Raw genomic sequence first — 26,458 nt, 5'->3', positions numbered from 1 at the left:
GTAATTCACTTTTGCTTTTAATTCCCTTGCCTTTGGGGATGTGTCAAGTAAGAGATTGCTACGGCTGAGGTCAGAGAGGTCTTTTCCTGCTTTCTCCTCTAAGGTTTTGATGGTTTCCTGTCTCACATTCAGGTCCTTTATCCATTTTGAGTTTATTTTTGTGAATGGTGTGAGAAAGTGGTCTAGTTTCAACCTTCTGCATGTTGCTCTCCAGTTCTCCCAGCACCATTTGTTAAAGAGACTGTCTTTTTTCCATTGGATGTTCTTTCCTGCTTTGTCAAAGATGAGTTGGCCATACGTTTGTGGGTCTAGTTCTGGGGTTTCTATTCTATTCCATTGGTCTATGTGTCTGCTTTTGTGCCATCCATTGATTTTCACAAAATGATTTTATTGATCTTTGTTCAATTCTACTCTCTGTAGCCAAACTTTGGTTGCAATTGACAAATAAATGTAGTTCCAACATTAATGGTGGTTGACATTTTTATTTACATTAAAGATTAGGATGAAACAAGAAAACCGTACATCAGAACTTCACTTGTTCCTCATTACGTGAGTGCCATCTTCGCTACATTGGATAATAGTTTTTGAGAAATGAAAAACTATTTCTTCAAATTTTGCAGTTCACATTGTAATGGCTATAGATACCACATACTTTTAAGTTTAATTTGCATTGTTAACATTTTCTCCATCATTTTCTCAAGTCTGGACAAACGACCAACAATAATAAATAAAGCCCTGATTTGTACCATTTGCCTATTTCCATAGTAGAAACACTCTCACCACGGTCAAATTCAAGCTACAATTATGACATTATTAAACCTTTACTTGAAAAGATAAGCATAGGAGCACACGATTATACAGAATATCTACCACATATATACAATAGACATAACCTCAAGTGCATTAATAGTAGTAATATGCTAACATGTCTAGGAAATGATGAGTTTGTTTTATAATTTATTTAATTGTACGTTTGTATTGAATTGAACTGTATAAAATTACTGATATGCAACCATATATATATATATTTTTGATCTACACAAGTTGTAAGTTCAAATGTTCAACCTAAAATGTACTCAGGTAGTTTGGGGATGGTGGAATTATTGGGGGGAGGGTTGGATAATGATGATGGTGATAAAAAGAACCTCTATTTACTAAATACTGTGCTAACTCAAGTTTGGCTCTCTGATTTTCAATAACTAAAGCGGAATTTCTTGTGATTCAATCTTATCTAGCTTCTCCCAGTTTGAACATACTGAGACAGAGATCAGGAAATTTCTGGCACTTTAAATCCAATTAAGAATTTGACACAATATATATATGAAAGTGAAATACTATCTATGTAAAATAGTGTTCAGGATATTTGACACAATTTTTGAGCTAAGTATAGGAGAGAACAAGCACTCCTTTTTGGAGCATGAAACTCAATAATTAAGTCCTGGCTTAATTAACTACTTACTGTATTATGAACTGTACATTTTGAAATGCCTCATGGATTCTGAGATCTGGTTTCTTATCTGTGATTTGGGTAATAATACTATCTGCCTAATTTATATGTTCTAGTAATCATGAGATTTAAATGGGAAAAAGAAAATAAAGAGCACCTTATAAACGGTCCAATTTTATAAAGGTAGTGGCTTATTATAGAATCACAGCTCTGTGTATTTGCCTCCAGGATTGTTTTCTGGGCTCGGATCCCAGACAAGGGCCTAGGGGAAGGGGGGGAGGTGGGGTGGGGGGAAAACAGCTATCAGGCTTTGCTATGCAAAGACATTACTAAACATTTGTTTTACAGTAAACAACTGCATTGCTGAATTAGCTTCTCAGGATCCTTCAAACTGCCTGCTCACACCTGATCTATTTACAAAACTTAATTTTTAAAAGAGAAAAAAAGCCTTCTCCTCTTTCTGCCCCTTACCCACTTGTGTTCTTTCTTTCTCTCTCTCTCTCTCTCAAAAAAGAAAGAAAGAAAGAAAGAAGAAAAAAAAAAGAAAAAAAGCCCTCTCGTTCTTCATATTAATAATCTTCAAGAAATTGAGGACAAATGTAATTTACAATTGAAAGCTCACAGGCTCCAAGGGAGGGAGGAATGTTTACCAAACATTCAGGTGTTTCAGTCCTTCCAGTGTCACAGCTGGGAGGGGGACCCTCCCTTTGGGAGGGATAGAGCAGAGCCCTGACCCTCCCTGTCTCCTACTCTCCATGGTTTGCTTCCAGGGTTTACTCGAGTTATCCAGCTGATTCACTGTTGCTGTGAAAACAGGGCTGAGCAGGCTATTGAAAGCCACAGAAACCAGAAGAAACTAGTCATGAAAACCCTGACTATCAGCTGACAGATTTCTTCCTGAGAACTCATAATTGAGCATTTTTTTCCAGACTAGAGCAAATCTTCAGAAGCTGACCAGGATCCGGAGCTGTTTCAGCCCAACTTGGCTCTGATCTCTTTGGTCATGCTGGAGGGTGCCGAGTTCTACTTTAACGTGGACCATGGCTACCTGGAAGGCCTGGTACGAGGGTGCAAGGCCAGCCTGTTGACCCAGCAGGACTACATCAACCTGGTCCAGTGCGAGACCCTGGAAGGTAAGAGCTGCTCTTCTCACCATGTAAAAAGGGGAAAAGGGAATGACACCTCCCATTGGGAGCTTAAAGAACCGACTGTGTTCCCATGGCCTGAGAGTCCAGAATAGGTTTTTATTCCCAGGGTCCAGACTTCAGGGGTCCATGAACTTGGAGGAGGAAAAAAAAAAAAACAACTCCATCTTTATTTCCAATTTTCTGTGAGTGAAATTTAGCATTTCCTTTCATTATGAATGTAGGCAACAATCAGTGGTTAGTGCTTTGTCACCAATAGAAAGTCAATATTTTCATATCCCTATACAATTCTTGCAGATACTTTGAAATATTTATATTTTCACAATTTTGCACTTATACTAGGTATTACACTTACTCTTTAATCTTGATATTTAATGTCTTAGTAAGTAAGTATGTTTTACACATTTTAAAACATCTTGATAACTGTATTTTAACATCTTTTGTTCACTCGTAATCTTATGTATTTTCATCCTACATATTTATAAATAATATTTGGAGAAGGACTCAGCAAACTGCCCAGGGACAAATGCCCTCCCCACCCCCCAACAAAATGCTAAGAAACTTGGTTTAGAGAATTTTATTCTATACCTAGTTTATTAGTATAAATTGGTATGAGAGTTTATTTCAGGTTTTTACCTTTACCTGAAGCTTAAGAAAAAAGTCAAGAGATGAGCAAGTGGTGAGGCTAACCCTGGATTCAAAAGTACTGACTTTGACCTCTCCCGGGGCTAGGTAGGTGGCCTAAGGCTCAAAACCTTAGCCTCAGTGTCCTTATTTGTAAAATACGATGGTAAAGCCTGCTTTGCCTACTTTGTTTGGAGAAATAAATGAGATAATAGATGAGAAATGTGTTAGAAACTGAAGCACTAGGTAAATGAAAATGATCTCGTTTTAAGCACTTTATTGAAGTGTGATTGACATGCAAGAAACTGTACATATTTAATGTATACAACCTGATGAGATTAGCGGTAGGTATACATCCATGAAATCACCACAATCTATGCCATAGATCAACCATTACCTCCCAAACTTTCTTCCTGCCTGTTATTATTTGTGTGTGTGTGTGTGTGTGTGTGTGTGTGTGTGTGTGTACTACAAGGCTCTATGCTATACAGATTTCTAGGACTTACTTATCTTGTGTTTCCAAAACTTTGCACCCTTTGACTAATACCTCCCCATTTTCCCCTTTTCTCTGGAAATTATCTTGAAGCTACAATACTTTCAAAACTTTCCCAAAGATTTTCATCTATAAAACATTATCTTTATTATAAAAACAACTACACTAGTTCATTTTGAAATGTACTTATAAAATCAACACACGTCAATAATAAGGTGCTTTAAAACTTCCAGATTTTTCTAGAAAAAGCAAGAAAGCAATAAGGATCAAAACTGCTAGGAAGGGTATTGAAAGCAAAAACAAAACAAAAAACCTGAAGGTGACTTTGCTGAGTCTGAGGGTCCTGCGTCACTTGTTTGTAATTCTGACCAGTTAAAGCCAGAGTTGAGGCGGAGCTGCCCAAGTTGAGATTAACCTACTCCTTTCATTAGCAATGGAGACAGCTAGAAAAATCTTTCAGATGATAAATAATTCTGTAAGCTACGTATAATTACAATATAATCCCAAACCATAAATCACTTCAGCATATTAGGAGTTTGGTGACTGAAGAATGTTAATCATGTACAGAAACTCTGCATAAACATTGTGATAATTTTGTGTAGTGACTGTCACTATACACTTATCGCGGTGAGCATTTTGTAATGTATATCATTGGGTTGTTTTGTTTTGTTTTTTAAAGTTTATTTATTTTTGAGAGAGAGAGAGACCAGGAGCAGGGGCAGAGAGAGAGAGGGAGAGACAGAATCCCAAGCTGGCTCTACACTGTCAGTGCAGAGTCCAACACGAGTCTTGAACCCACAAACTGTGAGATCATGACCTGAGACGAAATCAAGAGTCAGATGCTTAACCAACTGAGCCACCCAGGTACCCCGATAATTGTTGAATCACTGTGTTGTACACCTGAAATTAATATAATGTATGTCAACTATACTTGAATAAAAAAAGAAAATGTGCTTAAGTTGAAGTAGAAAAAGTGAATGAACACAAGGCAGAATGAGTGTTTCTAACAGAAGCCACTTCAATGAATTCTTTTTAGTTTTCAATCAAGCTTTTACTTTTTTAAGATTATTTATCTATTTTAAGTAATCTCTACACCCAAAGTGGGGCCCAAATTCATGACCCCAAGATCGAGAGTCACACACTCCTCTGACTGAGCCAGCCAAATGCCCCAGTCCAACTTTTAAATAAGCTAAAAAATGCAAATTTTAACACAAACAATACAAAAAATACCTAAAATATGATACAAAACCAGATTTAGCCAGCTCACTAAAGAATTCAGAAAGAAATCACCATCAGCTTCAATTGGGGAAGAAAAAATGGGTTTCGGACCCTTTCGAAGATCTAGAGAATGACTCTTCTTAGAAAAACACACCCAGGTAAATGCACACAGAATTTTCCATGTAATATCAGGGGTCCTGGGCCACCCAAAGCCATCCTTGCACCTTGGTTAAGAGATTCTGTCACATCCATCAACACTTTGTTGTCCTTTTACCTCAGGTTTCTATCTTTCTTTCCTCCTAATATATTTTTTTCAACCACTCATTTCATAACTATGTTTGAATCTGTGTGCCAATCTGTTTGGAGACCCCCAGGAGTGTCAAGTGTGGGTCATTAAACTACGGGTTATACTGGCTGCTGAGAAAATAAATCTAAATAAGGATTTCATGTCTGCAGTTAACAGTGGAGGATGCTGAGGCTTAGAATGGCTCTGTCTAATCTGACACTCTTGTCAGGGATGGAGTATAGACATATCCACAACTCTTTTTCCACTAAAATGTCTGTGCCTCCTGAGCACGAGTTAAAGATAAATGATTATGCCTATGTTGATGTCAGCTCCTTTTTGATATGGATAATAATAAGGTCTGCCCTACCTGATTATTTCATAGGACGTTGGGAAATAAATAACTTGGGGAAAGCAATGCAGCTGTTGTATCTGCAAATACACTGAGAGAAACCGAGCCATCTTCTGAGTTGATGAAGAGTTGAAGAGAAGGGTGCCTGGTGGGCTCAGTCAGTAGAGCACGTAACTCTTGATCTTGGAGTTGTAAGTTTGAACCCTACAATGGATGTAGAGATCACTTAAAAATAAAATCTTAAAAAAAAAAAAGAGTTGAAGAAAAAAAAATCAAGGGCATTTATCAGGATCAATGTTAAGGACTTAAGGATTTCTGTTTACATTTGCACAAAATCTGCACTGTACCAATACAGGGGAAGAAGAGTGGATAAAACTGTCATTGTGGTACTATGTGCTGACACAGACACTTTCTGTAAAAGAAGAGCTAATTTGGCAGAGATTAAATTTGCCTTTAGTGTTATCAAGTCCTCTAGATGTCAAGAGTGTTCTGACATCAACAAATTGTTTTACACTTACTTAGAAAGAATATAAGGTTTCAGGTAAATTTAGAAGAGAAAATTAACATTGTCTAGAAAAACTTTGAAAAGTCCTAGAATTCATAATTGTGCTTAACTGCATATATAACTGTGCTAGTGTGACCAGAAATACTCATCTGTTCCAAGGTTTGCCCCTGACTAACAGTGACCTGAATCAGTTGTTAGGACACTCTGTGACTCTGCCGTTCCCAGAGATAGAAGGGGGAAGCTAGTTCACATGGCCTATCCCACTGGTAGTGCTGTACTACGTGGAAACTTTAAAGTCTTTAAAAGTGACTTTGCAGCAAAATAATAAAGTCAAAGTGGCATAAAATGTTCTTTTAAAGAATTAACATTTTGGGGGGGCATCTGGGTGGCTCAGTCAGTTAAGCTTCTGACTTCGGCTCAGGTCGTGATCTCCTGGTCTGTGAGTTCGAGCCCCATGTCAGTCTCTGTGCTGACAGCTCAGGGACTAGAGCCTACTTCACATTCAGTGTCTCCTTCTCTCTCTGCCCCTCCCTGTCTCACACTCTGTCTCTCTTTCAAAAATAAATAAACATTTTAAAAAATTTAAAGAATTAACACTTTTTAAAGAATCAAGACTTTTTTTTAGAGCAGCCTTTATGTTAATAGCAAAATTGAGAGGAAATTTTAAAGATTTCCCATATGCCTCCTGCCTGCATCCACTCACAGCTTCATCCGTTGTCCACATTCCCTACCGTAGCCTGTTATAATTGATGTTATAATTGATGAACCTACAATGACACATCATAATCACGGAGAGTCCATAGTTTGCATCAGGGTTCACTCTTGTTGTTATACATTCTATGGGTTTGGACAAATACGTTGACATGTATCCATCATTATAGTATACAAAGTATTTTCATTGCCCTAAGAATCCTCTGCTCCACCTGTTCATTCCTCTCCCCCATCTCACTTCTGGCAACTGCGAATCTTTTTTGCTCTCTTGTAGTTTTCCCTTTTCCAGAATGTGATATAGTTAGATATACAGTAAGTAGCCTTTTCAGATTGGCTTCTTTAACTTAGTAACATGAATTTAAGTTTTCTCCATGTCTTATCATGGCAACACTGCTATTTTCGTCAGAATTTTTAATTTTTTTAATTTTTTAACTTTATTTGTTTTGAGAGAGCGCAAGTGGGGGAGGGGCAGAGAGAGAGAGGGAGAGAGAGATCCCAAGCAGGCTCTGCACCCCCCACTGCAGAGCTCAATGTGGAGCTCAAACTCACGAGCTGTGAGATCATGACCCGAGCCGAAGTTGCACACCTAACCAACTGAGCCACCCAGATGTCCCTCATTAGAATTTTTTAAATTGCAAGTAAGACTTTTGCAAATATTCTTTCCTCTTCAAAAAAGACAAGTTGGTAAAATTAATATTTTAGATCTCTAGAATTTAGTAATTCATATTTCCTAAAATTTTTGGTGAAAAGTGTCCACTGGCTCTCTGAATTAAACTTTTTCCTTTTTTGAAAAGTAATTTTTTGAAAGGGAATGAGGAAAGTTGATTATATCTCACCGTTTAGAGGACATGACCTTCATTCCTTTCCAATAAAAATTAATTTAACAACAACATATTAAAGATTTCTGGCTAGAGTCAAGGAAGTAAAATTAAATAAGATATAGTCCCTGCCCTAAAAGGGCTGCCACTCTGGTGAATAAAAATACTGAAAAAAAAAAGATCTTTAAGGGGGCCATTGGGCAGTACCTATCAAAATTCCAAGTGCATATACACTTGGCCTGAGATTTCATATCGCATTGTTTAGAATAGCAAAAGATGGAAACAAATCAAATGTCCATCTGCAGAGAACTAATTAAACAAATCATGTAACATTCACATCACAGAATATTCTGCAGCTATTAAAAAAAAAAAGCATGAGGACATTCTCTTAAGAGAACTGATACAAAAAGATCACCAAGATCTATTAAGAGAGGAAAGCAAGGGCAAGAATTATGTGTGGCATAGTACTCTTTAGTAAAAAGGCAGACAAATTTAAAAAATATTTTTTCTATATGATGGTCTAGATACAAAGAAACTGAAAGGATATAACAGAAACTAAGAATAGTTTCTGGGAATGAGTGGGCGGGGTGGTGGATGACAAGTATGGGTGACCTTTTACTTTTTACCTGTATTTATACCTACTATCTATTTTTAAACATATATATATATATATATATATATATATATATATATATATATGACTTAGTTCAAAAGGCTTTCTTCATGCTCCCTTAAATATTATTTGTGCCTCTAATTATAGCACTTTTTTCACCTTGTATTAAAAGTGCATATCCAATACCTTCACTTTCCTGTTCAAAAATAGTTCAATGGTTTTCACCATACAGGATAAACTTCACCCTTGGCTCAAAAGACTGGAGCAGTCTTGCTGATCTCTACCTTGTAAGCATTTCCTCAAAATCCTTCTACCTTTTGTGAAGCTATTCCTTCAGTCACAGATTCCATTCTCTATCCTGTTTGCCTGGAGAACAGTTATTCCTCTTTAAAGTCTCCACTCTGAGTTACTTCCTCTGTAAATTTTTTCCTCCTGTACCCCTATTGGAGTACAATTGACAAGCCTTAACTTTGTACTCTATTATGCCTTGTAACAGTCCTAATTCTGTGACACTTGCATAGATGCGTCATGCTGAGGGAGGACATTTGTCGCACCTGACTATCTTCTAGCTCCCTGAATTACCACAGTTAAGGGCTTAACTCATAATTGAATAATGAATCCATCTCCTCCTATATTCTAAGCTTCTTAAGGGCAGAGCCTATCAATATGTGAGGCCACTGAGGTGTCAGTTAAATAGGTGGGGGGAGGGGGGGTCCTTTCACAATGTATATGTGTATCAGATGTACAGTTTATTGTTTTTTAAAGTTTATTCATTTTGACACAGAGACAGTGTGAGTGGGGGAGGGGCAGAGAGAGAGGGAGGGAGAATTCCACGCTGCCAGTGCAGAGCCCCACACAGGGCTGAAACTCACGAAACCATGAGATCATGATCTGAGCTGAAACCAAGAGTGGGACACTTAACCGACTGAGCCACTCAGGTGCCCCATCAAATGTGCATTTTAAATACCTTAAAGTTTGCGGGACGCCTGGGTGGCTCAGTCAGTTGAGCTTCCGATTTTTGATTTCAGCTCAGGTCATGATCCCAGGGTCATGGGATTGAGCCATGAGTGTGGAGATTTCTTATAATTCTCTCTCTCTCTCTCTCTCTCTCTATTTGCTCTCTCCCGCTTACACACACTCTCTCTCTAAAATAAATATCTTACAGTTTTATTTGTCAATTGTACTTCAATAAAGCTGAAATTTAAAAAAGAAATATCCATTTTTTTAAAAAAAAAGGGACAGAGACTATATAATTTTCTGTCCAAGTTCCTCTAGCCTAAGGCTGTGTTTTGTACCTTGTAAGAATCTGAAAATTCACATTAGAAATATCTACATGTTTGGGTTCAAGTCCTAGCACTTCCACTTTCTGGTTCTAGGATATTAAGCCAGCTGCTTAACTTTTAGCATGGTGTTTTCTTATCTGATACTTAGATGGTATCTCCCTGGCCTAATCCTAAATCATCAGGAGCATCAGAAATTCCTGAAAATGTTTTGTAAACTGCATATCATAAGAATTCCTGGGAAATCATAAGCACCTCCCTGAACTGTAGTGTATACACAACAAGAATCAGTTTCCCCTCTTTTGCTAGACTTTTGAATTCCTGAAATAATTCTTCCCATCTCATGGTTATGATTAATGGTATTTAGTATATGGTTCTATGTAGCTGATTCTGTTCTTCAGAGAGCACCAGTTTGTTTGGAAACATTCATTCTGGTGAATAAGAATCAAAATGTGGAGTTTCAACCTTGCTAACATGGAATTGTATAATGAAGGGCTATATTGGTCCTGAGTTTGTTTGTTTTTTAATTTTTAATTTTTTTTTAATTTACATTCAAATTAGTTAGCATATAGTGCAACAATGATTTCAGGAGTAGATTCCTTAACGCCCCTTACCCATTGAGCCCATCCCCCCTCCCACACCGCCTCCAGTAACCCTCTGTTTGGTCTCCATATTTATGAGTCTCTTATGTTTTATGCCCCTCCCTGTTTTTATATTATTTTTGTTTCCCTTCCCTTATGTTCATCTGTTTTGTCTCTTAAAGTTCTCATATGAGTGAAGTAGTATGACATTTTTCTTTCTCTGACTGACTAATTTCACTTAGCATAATACCCTCCAGTTCTATCCACATAGTTGCAAATGGCAAGATTTCATTCTGTTTGATTGCCAAGTAATACTCCATTGTGTGAGATATATATATATATATATATATATATATATATATATATATATACCATTTCTTTTTTATCCATTCATCCATCGATGGATATTTGGGCTCTTTCCATACTTTGGCTATTGTTGATAGTGCTGCTATAAACATGGGGGTGCATGTGTCCTTTCGAAACAGCATAACTGTATCCCTAGGATAAATACCTAGTAGTGCAATTGCTGGGTCGTAGGATAGTTCTATTTTTAGTTTTTTGAGGAACCTCCATACTGTTTTCCAGAGTGGCTGCACCAGCCTGAATTCCCATGGTCCTAAGTTTTTAATCACAAATTAAATCTACTAATATTTGAAGTTCATCTATGCAATAAAAATTGCATTAGGTGATGTGGAGAAATGATATACAATAAGATATTATTCATTCCCTAAACACTATCTAGCTTAAAGGATATCATAAATAAGAAAAAACAGTTAAAATTTAAAAATACAAAAACAGTTGAAACCTATAAATAGCAGATATACTCAAAAGTGAAACAGATCTTCATGGCTATAGGCTAGGAAAATGCCAATGAGATGCAGGGAAGCAGTTTTGAGATGGTTGGGCACTGGGCTCCAGCAGGGAAAATTAATAAAATACAGATTCCTGTATTTAATAAAAGCATATAGGTGAGGAGTAAACCAGTTTGGCTGCAATACTAGAATACTTAGAGAAAAGGCTAGAATTTAGACTGGGAAAAATTTTGAAGGACCTTGGAGGTCTGATTATGGAGCTTTAGAAAAACTAATGAGGACAAGAGACATGTCTGAATCTTCAGTCAAATACTTGCAAGCATAGAAAACATGAACATGTTATTTCTCTGAGCCTCAGTTTCTTCATCTACGAAATGGGAAATTTTGGTAAGGCTGAGAGTTGATGTCCATTAAAACCATTCTGTCAGTGGCGAAACACTACAAATATTATGAAGGTCATTCTTAATCTCCCTACAACTTTCAGTGACTCCAAGATTCATATAGGAGCATTGCAAAATCAAAATAATTATTAGTAAAGATTAAATTTGAGGCAGGGAGTACATGAGGAGGAAATGAACTTGGGAGAATCAATTTAAGAGCTCACCACAGTAATCTTGATGTCATGTGGCCATTCTAAACCAGGGGCACGCAGAGTGGAAACCAGAGAAGACATTAAGGAACAATAGAGGGGATTTGGAGTAAGAAAGTACCAGAGAGGATTTGAAGTTTTATCACCGGGAGAATGGAAGTATATTAACAAAAATGGAGGGAGAAGTTCTGGTTTTATAGATACTGATATATACAAATTAAAATCTGAGTAATTATAAGATGTGATGGCTGATGCCAATATATTGGCTGAGAATAGTCTGATTTAAGAATAAAAACCAAAGTCTTTAGCGAAATGAATCAAATTATTTTTGAAATAGGTGGTAAAAGTGAGAAGAAAAAAGATAATATTAAGTAGTAGTTCCTATATGCTGGCTCTTCACCTACATCATCTTGTCTAATCCCCACAACAACCTAAAAGCATGAATTCTATATCCATTTTGCAGATGAAGAAACAATTCAAAAAGGTCAGATAACTTTTGTAAGTTCAGCTTCAGCAGGGTGCAGGGAAAAGGCAGGGGACTGTTCAAGGATAGCACCTTTTCCAGGTACCTCTTGAAGGTGCTTCCTTGGCATAAAACCTACCTGGGGGGGGGGGGGGGTGGCCTGGGTGGCTCAGTTGGTTAAGCCTCCGACTTCAGCTCAGGTTGTGATCTCACAGCTTGAGTTGGAGCCCCGCGTTGGGCTTTGTGCTGACAGCTCAGAACCTGGATTCTGTCTCCCTCTCTCTCTGCCCCTCTGTCACTTGCTCTCTCTCTCTCTCTCTCTCTCTCTCTCTCTCTGATATAAATATATAAATAGAAATAAACATTAAACAATTTTAGAATGAATGAATGAATGAATAAATAAATAAATAAATAAATAAAACCTACCTGCAGTGTGAAAGGTCTGGGCATTCACTTTTATAGAGAGCCCCAAATGGGAAACTGCACAGGAAAAAAAAAATTACCCTTCTCTAAAAATGATCTGCTCACAAGCTAATAGAAGATAATCATAATGTCCCAGATCATTATCCTGTCTCAGTAGCCAAGTGACCTCAGATAATTTCCTGAACCCAGTGACTGCAACCCACAGAAGACCCATTTTTACACTACAACCTGTACGCACACATATGTATATGCTACTCGGTGTTATATACTCTGATATTTGTTACAACAGCCTAATCGAATCCTTTTATTCTTTGCTGTTTGGGACCTATTAAGCTGATTTAGTTGGTAGTGATCCCAGTTTGGAAAACATTCCATTGCCTCATTTGAATAAAAAAGAGAAATGTCACTTGCCACATTACTTCTCTGGATAAAAAAGCAGTGTAATTTTCCAGTCTGCTCTGTGGGTGGTTCCATTGTTTTCTAGTGGCTTGGGAGGTTCGGCACCATACTCTTTTCAAAAATCACTCAAATTAATGTGTTAAATGCTTTCAGTTCCTGCAGCTAAGAAGCCTGTTTATTCCAAATTTATTTGATCACAAAGTCCTTTTTATCACAAACCTATTTAAATAAGCACTTGGGGAAATGCAGAGAAAAAATTATGTTGAACCCATTTTGAAAACTATAAAACTACATGCATTGTTGACCTTATTGGCAGTCAATCATCATCTCAGAGCAAACGGTTCAGATCCTGAGATTTTCTTAGAATCTGAATGCAAGTGTCCCTTGGATTGTTTTCATGCTGGGAAAAAAAGGTTCCTTCTATTTCATTTGCCTCTCCACTGACCACAATATTACAAGATTCCTATGGGGTCTGAAACACTTGAGACGTTGAATTTCAGGATCTCACTGGCAGCTGAAAGGTTTCGAAGTTATTTTGCTTAGAAGAAACATATGCCACATGAGCAAAATATCATGGTTTTGAAAGAAATAACATTTGTGTTTCTTCTGTTGGCAAATATTCCTCAGTGCTGAGAATACAAACTGTCAAATTGTATAAAAATCTGAACTGCTAGAATAAAAGCCAAATAAGACATGGCAAAAAAAGGGGGGGGGGTATAATTTTTAAAAATTAAGTTAATTAAATAGGTAATTGAGCAAATGAATTCTGCTGTCAGGTAAAGAATATTTCTAGTGCATAATATACTCCAGATACTAAGGAAGAGTGCCTGCCCTCTGAATCTCAGGTACGTTAAGAATCACTTGAGTGCCTAATTGCAAACCCACCGTCTCATCAGCTCCCAGAGCAATCAATTCATAGCCCACCGTGGCTGCCTCTTATCCTCAGGATGAAGGATGCCATTCAAGCCTTTCTTGGGACATCCCCTGCTTACTTCTCTGGCTTTATTTCTTACCTCTCCTCTCCCACTTAATGCTTCAGCAATCACCTGGCATTCAAACACATGGCCATTTACAGGACGCCTAGTATGGTCTTCTGGAAATGATGTTGGATTTTAAGATAAGTAGATCCATCTCCTAATTCAAGCCTTACTACTATCTGACTCCACCATTTAGCCCCAATGAGACTCAATTTCTTCATGTATAATAAAAGGGTATTATCGATGACTGCCCATTCCACCTTCCATAGCCATGGTAAACATCACTAATAAAGTTCTCTTTTCCATCAAGCTGAGATGGAGTCTTAGTATCCTTCTCTATAGTTTTCTGAGCAGCTATTTCCAAATGACTACAACCGGCTAAGGTAAACTTAGAAGTAGGTGGTTGTTAATGTTCTTTTCAGCTGTGTTAAATAATTCTAGATTTTTTAGATAACTGAAATTCTTCTGTTGTATCAGAATATCTGTATTAACATTGAATTTTGTATTGCTTTAGAGAGTAACACTCAAGGCTATATCATATAAATACCTTATGTTAAGGTCTAATAAGATAATTTAATATACATTTATCATAAAGTCACAATAAACTCAATTAACATTGTAAAAGCTAGATATGGATATTCAAATTTTAATCTGATTTGAGGTTTCATTTAATTTCAGATGTGAAAATTCATCTCCAGACCACTGATTATGGCAACTTCTTGGCTAATCAAACAAATCCTCTTACTGTTTCCAAAATTGACACGGAGATGAGGAAAAAGCTGTGCAGAGAATTTGAATATTTCCGGAATCATTCCCTGGAACCTCTGAGCACGTTTTTTACATACATGACGTAAGTGGTAGCAGGAAGCCCTATTTTTTTTTTAATTTTTTTTTTTAACATTTATTTATTTTTGAGACGGGAGAGACAGCATGAATGGGGGAGGGTCAGAGAGAGAGGGAGACACAGAATCTGAAACAGGCTCCAGGCTCTGAGCTGTCAGCACAGAGCCTGACGTGGGGCTCAAACTCACGGACCGTGAGATCATGACCTGAGCCACCCAGGCACCCCAGGAAGCCCTATTAATCCCCATTGTGATTGTGCAAACGACCCTCAACAGTTATAGGTGGGGAACTAGGCTGGCATGAGGCTTAAAACCTTTTCTCGTTTGTAAGTTTGAAAAAATTCAAATTTTAGCAACTGATAAGCTCACAGAGCCACCTATTCACTGTTAGAAAACAGATTTATTTATAAACATGATGATGTAGATGGTGGTGGCCCCCACATGAAGCAGTATTTTCAGGGGCACCTGCCTGGCTCGGCCAGTAGAGCATGTGACTCCTGATCTTAGGGTCATAAGTTCACGCCCCACGTTGGATGTAAAGCTTAGTTTAAAAAAAAAAGGCAGGGTTTTCAGTTTTCATTTTAAAAAATGATAAGTGGTGCTGATGTTGAAGGATTGTGGCTGCTGGCACTGAAGGTAAATACATATGACATTTTTGGATCACTTGTCAGGGTGGAGCTGAAATATCACAAATTGATGTTAAGGCCACATCTACCCTTTTCTGATTCCCCTCGCAACAGCAAAAGTAGCTCCCATCATAGTTGTATGTATTTTATTTCTATCATTTTCCATCACCAGTAGCTCCAATCTTTCATTGTGAAGGCCTTTCATTCTAAAAAAAAATGTCTGAATTTCCACACAATAATAAATTGTACTTTTATTAACCAGTTAATAAATTATAGACAGTGCTCCAAACTTTGGGCCTCTCCAGTTTTTCTAACTGACAAGCTGGGAACAAACATCCGCAATAGATGAGCTGTTTATCATGTGTATACAATTTCATTGTAATATACAAAATTGTGAATACTAGACTGGGCCCTAGACTGGTTTACAAATGTATAAAATAAAAATGTTCCTCTATTTCACATCTCCCCTTCTTCCCTTCTCAGTTCCTTTCCCCCAAAGTAAACACTTCTCTATTTCTTATGTATTTTCTACAAAAATATTTACATCTGAGTATGTTTATTGGTACACACTCAACCCACCCCACTTCCACATTTCAAATTTATGCAAATGAATCACATTCCTTCTGCACTTTGTTTCCCACCTAATATTTCTCAGAAATACCCTTGTCAACACCATTCTCTTTAAATAACTGCCTAGAAATTCACGTTTGGTATGTATCATGACCCAATTTACATCTATTAACAGAGAATAATTTTTTTTCCATTGTAAAAAGTTTTGTGATTAGCTTATTACCGTGTCAGTCTGGAATTTATTTTTAAGCTAAATTTTTAGCAGTGGAAGTAGCGAATCAAAGAAATGTTCTTTTTTTTTAATTTTGGTAAATTTTGCTAAGTTGTACGCAACAAAAGTAGCACCAATTTGCACTCCCAAAACAGTGCATGAGAAGACCTGTGGACTGACACCATTACCAACATTGAATATTATCTTTTCAGTTTTTGCCCATCCAATGGGTTACAAATTATATTTTCTGTTTTTGTTTTAATTTGTGTTTATTAGCAAAATTGAAGATCATTTTGTATTTATTAGTCATATGGGTTTTCTACCTGACCAAATCCTTTGTCCATTTGTTTTTATTGGCGTATCCAGCAGTTTTTGTTGATATGTAAGGGCTCTTTATAAATTAAGAAAGTTAGCACTTCATAATATATGTTGCAAAATTATTTTCTCAGGGTGAAGTAATTTTAACTTGTATAGCTTTCTTCCCTGTAGAAACACTGAAGATTTTTAATTAGCTATAATCATCAATCCTTTGATTTGTTGACTTCTGATTGTTGTATCCTGCTTAGAAAGTCTTTCTCCACTCCAAATTCATAGGTAAATTTACCTGTCTTTCATTCCATTCATTCATTGTTGTTGATGTTTCTTTTTTTTTAGATATTTCATTTTTTTCCATTTAAAACCTTGGTTCAGGGGCGCCTGGGTGGCTGAGTCGGTTAAGCATCTGACTTCAGCTCAGGTCATCATCTTGCAGTGTGTGAGTTCAAGCCCCACATCCAGCTCTGTGCTGACAGTTCAGAGCCTGGAGCCTGCTTCAGATTCTGTGTCTCCTTCTCTCTCTGTTCCTCCCCTGCTTGCACTCTGTCTCTCCTTCTCTTCCAAAAATAAATAAACATTAAATAAATAAATAAATAACCTTGGTTCATGTAGAATTTACTTTATTGTAGAGCACGAGACGAGGGATCCAGCTCAAATTGTTTTTAACCCAATAGCTGTCCAGCTGTTCCTATACCATGTCTATGAATAAGCAAGTAGAAGAAATGAGCATGGTTTGAGGCAAGAAGTAATCGCTGATATACCTGAGACTTGTGGTTAGTGCCAATACACCTTGTTTGTGCAATTAGACTTCCTATCACTGCTGTAGGTTAGGATTTTATTTATAGGCAAGACCCCAAATGCTGATTTTTTTAAGGATCCACAAACACACAGCTAGTCAGAGATGACTATTAGGTGTGAACTTGGATCTGACTCAGTGCAAAGCCCAAGCACTCTCTTTGGGAAGGGTTCTCGGAAGCCTTCCCAGAGGGTCTGACATTGCTGCTGAACCTGGAAATGGAGTAGAATTTGGGGATGAGGAAGAAGGTTGAACATCTGGGGTTGAAGCATGTAGTTGGGAAGGGCACTGCATGTATGTTGAATCACAGGTCAATTTGGGCAGGAGTAGGCTGTGCCAAAAGGGGAGGAAAGAATGGGGAAGGGAGGTTAGAAAAGTAAGTTCCAGACAGAGTATGCACACTCTTCAGTGGCAGGCTAAGGAAATTGGGCTTTATCACAGAGGAGAGTATTTTTCAATCTGCAAGATTGAAAGAGAGTATTCTTTTAACTGCAAGATTCTTCCTTAAAAAAAAAAAAATCTGAAGCGGCACCTGGCTGGCTCAGTCAGTAAAGCATGTGACTCTCCATCACAGGGACGTGAGTTTGAGACCCACATTGGGTGTGGAGCCTACTTAAGAAAAAAATATATTTTTTAAATAAGAAAAATATGAAGCAGAAAATCAAAATGTAAAAGAGACAAAAGAAGAAACCAAGTTTGTTCATAGGATTCTTACCTCCTTGCAAGGGTTGAGGTGAAGTACAAAGTGCATGGGCTTGGACTGAATCAGGTCCAGGTTCATATCTAATCTTCAGTGGCTGCCTGATAGAGAAGCTTTTTTCCAAGCAGTGATGCCTCCTGCAAAAATGTCTGGCAAGGGTAGTTATGGAGACACCATCAAAGATTCCTCGGCACAAAGACAAGATGGCCTTATCTGTGTGGAAGTAGAAATGGCAGTCAAAATACTAGACAATATTTATGGAATGTTACATATGCCAGGGCTCTGCTAAATGCTTTATAAACATTGTCTCCTTTAAACCTGACAAATCTTAGTTCTTATCATCACCATTTTAAGGATGAGGAAACTAAAATTTAAGTGCAGTAGCTTGCCTGGGTCACAGATCAAGTGGCGGAGTTATACTTTAAAATAAATGTTGGCAGTAGGCTTTGCGAACGTATTTTGCTCAGATTTTAGATGAATCGAGAAAATCTGACCCATGATAATGACAGAGGACAGTCCAATTTTAATGGAGTCAGAAAGCTGCCAGGTTGAGAGACAGACCTCACGTGACAGAAACTTGCTCAAAATATATTAGAAAGTGCTCTAGCCCTAAGAGTGACTCTGAGTCACTTGGTCAATGTTTCCTCTTATGTGATGACTCCATGATTTAGTGCTTCCTAATTATAGAATCTTAAACCTGGACAAGGCCTTAGTGTTAATTAAGCAAGCATGTTTATTTCACAACAAACATGTTGATCTAGTTAAAATGTACTCTGTTTCTAAAACAAAATTACTTAAAATTCCAAGTATTTCTAGTCATTAACAATGTTTAAAAACTATATATAAGAATATAGGTGGTCACAAAGCCCTGCATAGACTATTAATGCAAACTGAAAGTGGAGAGGTAGTTTGGGTACTATCAGTATTGTCAGTGGTGTTAGTAATGGACATGTTTTAATTTATCTACTCTCTTGGCTATAAGTTCTTTTTTTTTAAGTTTTTATTTATTTATTTTGAGAGAGAGATACGGAGAGAGAGAGAGAGAGAGTGGGGGAAGGGCAGAGAGAGAAGGAGCGAGAGAATCCCAAGCAGGCTGTCCGCGCGGAGCCTGAAGCAGGGCTCGAACCTACAAATCACGAGATAATGACCAGAGCCAAAATCCAGAGTCAGACTCTCAATGGATTGAACCCCTTGGCTATAAATTCATTAAATTAGTTCTTTTAGTATCTCTATCTGTACTTCCTAGTATGTAATGGGCACTGAATATTTGTGGAATCAATATATAATTCCGTATTTAGCAGCACCTTACACAGAGCTATAAAATACTTCTAGACAACTCAGGATTTTATATTTTATATAGCACTTGAATATTGGTTATTTGCTGGCCAATATGTTAGGGATAAAAACCAGGTGCCATGCCTGAAGATACATTTTTGCATGACCAGGTGAGTGTTTAAAGTACTTTTTAAAAATATATTTAGTCGAGGCTTGCATTCTTTAATTAGCCACAGTCTCTAATACTCCCCTATCGCCTTATCATCCTCTGATCTGTCTTTGTCTTCTCAATCTCATTCCATGATTCGTCCCACCGCATCATGTGAGTTGCCAGGCTAGGCAGCATCCAACTGCTCTGTGCAGAATCTAGAGATGTGTTACCATAACAAGAGGTGTACATATGAAAAAGAGTACTAAAAAAAAAAGAGAGAGAGAGAGAGAGAGTTCTAAAACTACTTTTCTTATTTCTCTTCTAGAATGTTTTGTGAAGTCAGGTGTCTAACTAGCACCCATGAACTTCCATAAGATAATTGCTTCCTATTCTATCAGGAAATGTCCAGGCCATCCTTATGGAAATATTAAGTCAACCCTAATAGAGATAGTCTAAATTTAAGTTGTTTTAATAAATACAATCCAAGCACGGCACATTTGTGTGATATAATTACTGTATATGTGAAGCTTACTTTGAAAATCTGGAATGGATATTTTTAAATACTTAATAGCAGGAAGATCTGGGGGTTTTGTATACTATAATTATACACAGTTTTGTGAAACAAAAGAATGAACCCATAGCGTTTTAATGAAGAGACTATTTAATATAGGACTGGATTGTTTTATTTTTCTTCCCTCCTACTCAACGCTTTCTGGCAGCATTTCAACTTCTCATCCCTTTTGAGATTAGCCATCTCTTAAAAATAATCTTTCAGTATTCAAAATATTCCGCTTCAGGGGATATAAATTTTCTGAATATAGGATGACCAAGGAAATATGGTCTTAAGTACTTGGACTCATATTAGCCAAGAACTATAGGTTAAGGACCACACACTGATGAAATCTTTAAGGATTTCTTTATAAAGGCAATTCAAAGTTCTTAACTATCCTGATGATGTATTATAAATCCTTTACAGGCTTTGCCCTGCACTATACATTAGGAGGCTGTATACGTTGGTTTGCCCCGAGCGGTTTCTCAGGATGCAGATCTTTTACTGCTAAAACCAGGAAAGTCCTCAGCCAACCAGATGAATTGGTTGCACCATCACTCGTTAGTCACAAAATCAGTAACATAATTCTGGGTCACTTACATTTTTACATTCTAATGGAGCAAGCTGATGTGTTCACAAATGGTGAAAAAATAAGACAGAATTAAACAACAGCTGTAATAGAGGCTTATGCATTCAACTGGAGGAGGCTAAAGGATGGAATAACTAACTTTGATTTTAAAAGATTTTGCAGGGGCCCCTGGGTGGCGCAGTCGGTTAAGCGTCCGACTTCAGCCAGGTCACGATCTCGCGTTCCGTGAGTTCGAGCCCCGCATCGGGCTCTGGGCTGATGGCTCAGAGCCTGGAGCCTGTTTCTGATTCTGTGTCTCCCTCTCTCTCTGCCCCTCCCCCGTTCATGCTCTGTCTCTCTCTGTCCCAAAAATAAAAAAATAAATAAATAAATAAAAAAAAAAAAGATTTTGCAGTGAAAATAGAATTTGAACAAAATTTTAAAGGGGCATTAAGTTGAAAAAATAACTAGTGAGGCATTAGAAGATTTTGTATGTGGAAATAACTAGTCATCTCAGATGTGGCTGGAGTCTAGATAAGGGCTGGGAAAAGAGAGTAAAGAGCCTGGCCAGATTAAGGGCTTTGACCCTAAGTCTCTATGAGTAAAAGTCAATAAAGGAAGGCTTTTCAGAAAGGGTTCCACTATTGGCATGCTTCCTACATGCTGCTGACTGTACCCCTCACCAAATGGTCACCACCTTGTAAGGTGGGGCATATTCTGCTGAGAAGCCATGTGGAAGACCAGTTGAACACTTATGGCTTCTCTGCCTAAGGCAATGTGACGTGGCTTTAGTTTCTCCTCTAACCAATGGTAAAGTATCTGTTCTTACTGTGTGTGCAGTGTTTGTTCAATAATGGCAAACATTATTGTTATAATAGTGTTATAATAGTGTTATAATAACACTTCTGTTATTATGCCTATTTCCTGGGCATCCTTAAAGGATCTTGTAACTAGCTAGTAAATACAGAAGGTAAGGTATGAAATCAGGTCACTCTCGATAGCATTCCGAAGATGTTATTTTCTCTTTTTTGTTTGTTTGTTTTTACTTTTCAGCGCTTAAACTGCCCTGAAAAGTGAGGTGACTGATCTGATGTATATTTTAGGAAGATGATTCTGTTGGTATTGTGAAAGGTGCATTGAAGGGATAGGACTTGAAACAGAGAAAATAGAGACATATTTTAAAAGTTTATGCTGGAAATAGAGATAGTGAGGAGGGAACAGGGGTTGAACACATTTGGGAGCTAGACGTAACAGAATTTAGCATCTTGATTTATGATAAGAAAGAGAAATTCCTGGAAATTCTAAGCTAAGGAAAAAAGAATTTGCAAGTAAGATAAAGGATTTCAGTTTTACTTTTAATCAAAAAGAACAGGAAGCCCACTGTAAATTAGAGAAAATTATATAAATAAAACACCCTTAATCTCATCATCATTTGGCATTATTTTCATATTTTTTTCTATACATTTTAAAAGAACTAGAATCACTCTGTAGATATAAGTTTGAATCTTAATTTTTCTATGTATAGTATCAGCATTTTTTTTCTATGTCAAAAAATTTTCTTAGCATTTTTAAATGACTAAATAGCTTTCCATCTGGTCATGAACATTTTAGAAGTGCTGAGTTTTGTGTCTTCCTTACATCAAAGCCCACAAAGTATTTAATTTGTTAAATCTTGATTTCAGTAATCACCTTCCCAATAATATCATGAGATTGACCTTTTGACACCACTATGCATTTGTGATTCTGAATCTCTGGCCAGAAAAGTCCTTCTGAAATCTTAAGAACTGCAACAACTTAACGATTTTATATCCAGGGATTCCATGTGGATGTTCAATGGCAAGCAAGTATGTGGCAAAAATGTCTCAACTGTAGCTGCTGATAAGGCTTCCAGCATTTAAACTCTCAAGCACTTTGAGAATTGAAAAACCCTGGTGCTATTCTGCAATAGTAATGCTGGATCTGTCTATAACTGAATGACACTCACTTAGTCAGCATAACATGTACTAAGTGACTGCTGTGAGTGAAGGCCTATGCTAGGTTCTAAAATTAGAGATGAATTGAATATAATCTTGTTCTCTAAACCAGTGGAAGAGTTGCTTAAGGTGCAGATTCCAAGACCCTGCTTATAAAAATTATGTTTTATTAGGCCCTGGAATGTGGTCTGTGAATCTGCACTTTTTTTTTTTTTAAATGTTTGTTTATTTTTGAGAGAGAGAGAGACAGAGTGTGAGTAGAGGAGGGACAGAGAGAGAGGCAGACACAGAATCCAAAGGAGGCTCCAGGCTCCTAGCTGTCAGCACAGATCCTGATGCGGGGCGCGAACCCACAAACTGTGAGATCATGACCTGAGCTGAAGCCGGACACTCAACCAACTGAGCCACCCAGGCGCCCCTGAATCTGCACTTTTAATAAGCCCTCCAGGTGACCCTGATGCAGGTGAGAAATTCTTGTAACTAGTCGGTAGACTCTAACCTGAGTCTACAATAGAGCAGTTATGGAACCTTGAAAAGAAGTTACTTACTCATTCAAAGACTTGGTTTCCTCATCTAGAATAGTAATAATTATATACAATATAGAACTGCGAGTGTAATTTGAAAATAGGACCAGCTATGTATTTCGCAAGGCCTAGTGCAAATGAAAATACAGGGCCCTTGTTAAAAAAATGTTTAGTAATTTCAAGAGAGCAGCAGCAGAGAATTAAACCAAGCGTGGCCCTGTATGACTATATAGGTCCCACGCCCATGAAACTGGATGAATGAAAAAATATATACATATCCAATATAAACATAGACACGTACCCAAAAAATGCAGCTATTTTTTTGCATTAGGGTGTAATATTCACCGGTGAAAGCGAGAAAAGACTGCATAATGAAGGTGATGCCAAAGCTGAAGACTTGAAGGACGAGAGCGTGTTTGTACACGGATGTGGCTGGGAGGAGGCAAAGCGCAGCCGCAGAAACACAATACATAAAACCACTACTAATGTTGGGCTGCCGATGGCAAGTGACGTCAGCAAAATTAGTGTCTGAGGTTTAAGGATGTTAAGATATTGGATGTAAAAGAGCTTAGGATGCCATCCCTACGACACTTCTCTTTGAGTGGGAAACAAATCAGGGCCAATGGAGACGTGTTTTTTCCTTCGCTCTTCGTCGACATTCTGGGTAGGGTAGCAACCAACCACCAGGGGCCATGACTGATCCCAGTAACCTGCTTTCCAAAGTCTTGCTCTTTCCCCAACATTTGTTGAGTAGCAGAGGTTTGAGCCTGTCTCATAACCTGGAAAGACTGAAATCCACCCTGGTGCTGATCTAGATATCCATTGCCGTCCTTGTATTTTACTTTTTCATGTTTATTTTATTTTTTTAATTGAAAAAGAAGCCTGTGCCTATGTTTTTTTTAAAGAATTTTTTATTACATTTTATTTAGTGGTCACTACAAGGCAGCACTTTTATAATTACTTTACATGTATTAAATTCATTTAATTCTCATGACAACCATATGGATGGCACTAATATTATCCATGTTTTAGAAATAAGGAAACCAAGATTAAGTAGAGACTATATTTCTGAATATATTTCCCAAAGCCCAGAGGTTTTGATTTATTTTTTTTTACTTTTTAAAAAAAAAATTATTATTTGTTTTAGATTTTACTTTTAGGTAATCTCTACACCCAATGTGAGGCTCAAACTTTCAACCCTAAAATCAAGAGTTGTATGCTCTACCAACTGAGCCAGCCAGCCAGGCACACCAACCTTCATAAGTTTGATGCATAATTTCTTCTATATGAAAAAGTTTTATGTATATACATGTTTATATGTAAACAAACAAATATAAATATACATAGTTGGTTTTATTGTTTGCTTTAGAACAGTGAAATTATATATATTACCTATAAGTTATCTTTTACATTATCTAGTCAGAATTTTCTTTTTTTCAAAATTTTTTTCATTTTTTAGTTTATTTTAGAGAGAGAATGAGTGGAGTAGAGGGGAAGAGGGAGAGAGACAGAATCGTATGCAGGCTCCATGCTCAGCTCTAACACTGGGCTTGATCCTACAACCCTGGGATCATGGCCTGAGGTGAAACCAAGACTCAGATGCTCGACCAACTGAGCCACTCATGTGCCCTGAGAATTTTCTGCATAAGCACGTAAGATCTATCTTATTTAAAAAATATTTTGTATCTCACTGTGTTACATCTACCATTATTTATTTAACTATTCCCCTTTCATCCATCTACGTTGTTTCATTTCTTTGCTTTCTCAAATAATGTCTCAACAGGCATCATTGTACATATATCTTTGCTTTCCCATGCCAGAATTTCTTTAGCATGAATTCCTAGAAGTGAAATTACTTTTTCAATAGATATGCAGGTCCTAGATTTTGATAGATATTAGCAGATTGCTCTCATACTCCCAACAGTATATGAAAGTTTTGTTCCTTTCCTAGTCTCTCAGATCTTTTTTTTTTTCTTTTCTCATCAGAAGATATAAGATGCTCCAACATCTTCTGTGACTGGTTTGTTGAATATAAGAAAGATGAGATCCACCTGTTAACTGTTCTTGACCAAATGAACAGGCTGTGATAGATACAACTTGTTTAACCTCTCTAACTGACAAGAAGAATCACTCCACTGGTGTTTTCCTGTGAATTACCATAGTATTTACATGCATGGCTAAAGAAAGGGTGACATAGAATAATCTCTCTAATATTTTAAATCTCTTCAATGGAAAAGTATTGAAAAAGCAAGGAATAGGCAGCTATGACCCTAGAAAGGCAGCTCAGGGTAAGATACCAGGTAGTCAGTTAAGTCCTTCACCTTTGTTTACCCAGTGACTGACAGAGTTAATGTACTTGAATGAACATAAAGAAAAACTTATTCATTGATTGAAAAAAATCATCATTGTGTCTGTATTCTGTACAAGTATGGTTCAGGCTTCTTGGAGGCCACAAAAAATGTACTGAACAAACTCCTATAACTAATAAAGATTGGTAAGAATTATCTGTAAATAGCTGTATTTGAAATAAATGTGTAAAATGACTTATCCAAAAGCACACAATTGAATAGGGGCAGAATTAGCACTGGAATCCAGTTCTTATGTCCTCAGATATGCAACAAATATTTGTGAATGAATGAGCTAACTATTCTTTATGTTCACCATTGATACTGCCAATATATACTGAAAATTAATTTCACCCCAAGATAAATATAAATACAAACATTTAGAGAGAGAATCAAAATAGCTAGAGAATGGAGAATAATAGGAACATGGGCACTGATGTAGAAAAGGACAAATAAGTTTGAAGAATTTTTAAATCCTCACAGATGGGTTAGACCAAGATTGTAGAGAAGTACTAGAGAAAAGAGTCTTCTAAAGATTCCAGAGCTACCAAGAGTTTGGGAAACGCGTAGTGATCAGCAGTCTTGTTCTAAAATATGCTATTATAGGCAGTGCTGACTTCTGAGCAATTTTTTTACTATTTTATTTTGCTAGAAGGAAAAATTAGTGTGACAGCAAAATTAATTGCTTTTTAGAATTATTTTAATTTTCACTTCTTCTATTTAAAAAAGGGAAACTTTAGGGGAAGTAAGATTATGTTACCCAAAAGAAGTCAAATTTCAAGAAGGGGCAGATGTTTATGGGGATATTCTAAATCTCAACATTCTCTTTAGCGAGTCAGACTAAATAGCAGAACTGCCCTATGTGAGGATATGGAGTTAGCACTGGATTAAATGAATCTGGAGTAAAAGAGATGTTTCCCAATGTGATCAAGGAAAACTTGCATTTGAAAATTAATACGTTGGGGGGTGCCTGGGGGGCTCAGTCGGTTGAGCGTCCGACTTCGGCTCAGGTCATGATCTCACGGTTCGTGAGTTCCAACCCCACGTCGGGCTCTGTGCTGACAGCTCAGAGCCTGGAGCCTGCTTCAGATTCTGTGTCTCCCTCTCTCTCTGCCCCTTCCCTGCTCGTGCTCTGTCTCTCTGTCTCTCAAAAATAAATAAACATTAAAAAAAATTAATACGTTGGAAAATACTTCCAATAAGGCCCTATTGTCCATGTCACAATAAATATTGTCAGGCCTCTTAGCGGTGGATCAGCACATTTCATTGAGGAATTGCA

At 37.3% G+C, this 26,458-nt stretch overlaps 1 protein-coding gene across 3 annotated transcripts in view; it reads left to right on the top strand.

Moving 5' to 3' along the window:
- The first annotated feature begins 2,187 nt into the window (after window positions 1-2,187).
- Window positions 2,188-26,458, top strand: part of ATP6V0D2 (ATPase H+ transporting V0 subunit d2) — a 48,527-nt gene continuing 24,256 nt past the window's right edge. For 2 of the 3 annotated variants that reach the window (XM_045454590.1, XM_045454589.1), the window contains exons 1-2: window positions 2,188-2,580; window positions 14,412-14,583. In XM_045454590.1, the coding sequence (XP_045310546.1) occupies window positions 2,451-2,580; window positions 14,412-14,583 (302 nt within the window). In that variant the 5' untranslated portion in view covers window positions 2,188-2,450. The remainder of the gene's footprint in view (window positions 2,581-14,411; window positions 14,584-26,458) is intronic. The other variant, XM_045454588.1, reaches the window with a different exon arrangement.

Source organism: Leopardus geoffroyi, chromosome C3, assembly GCF_018350155.1.
Source record: "Leopardus geoffroyi isolate Oge1 chromosome C3, O.geoffroyi_Oge1_pat1.0, whole genome shotgun sequence".
Taxonomy (NCBI): Eukaryota; Metazoa; Chordata; class Mammalia; order Carnivora; family Felidae; genus Leopardus; species Leopardus geoffroyi.
Note: the sequence above shows the minus strand (reverse complement) of the source record. Positions and strands in the feature narration are given on the sequence as shown.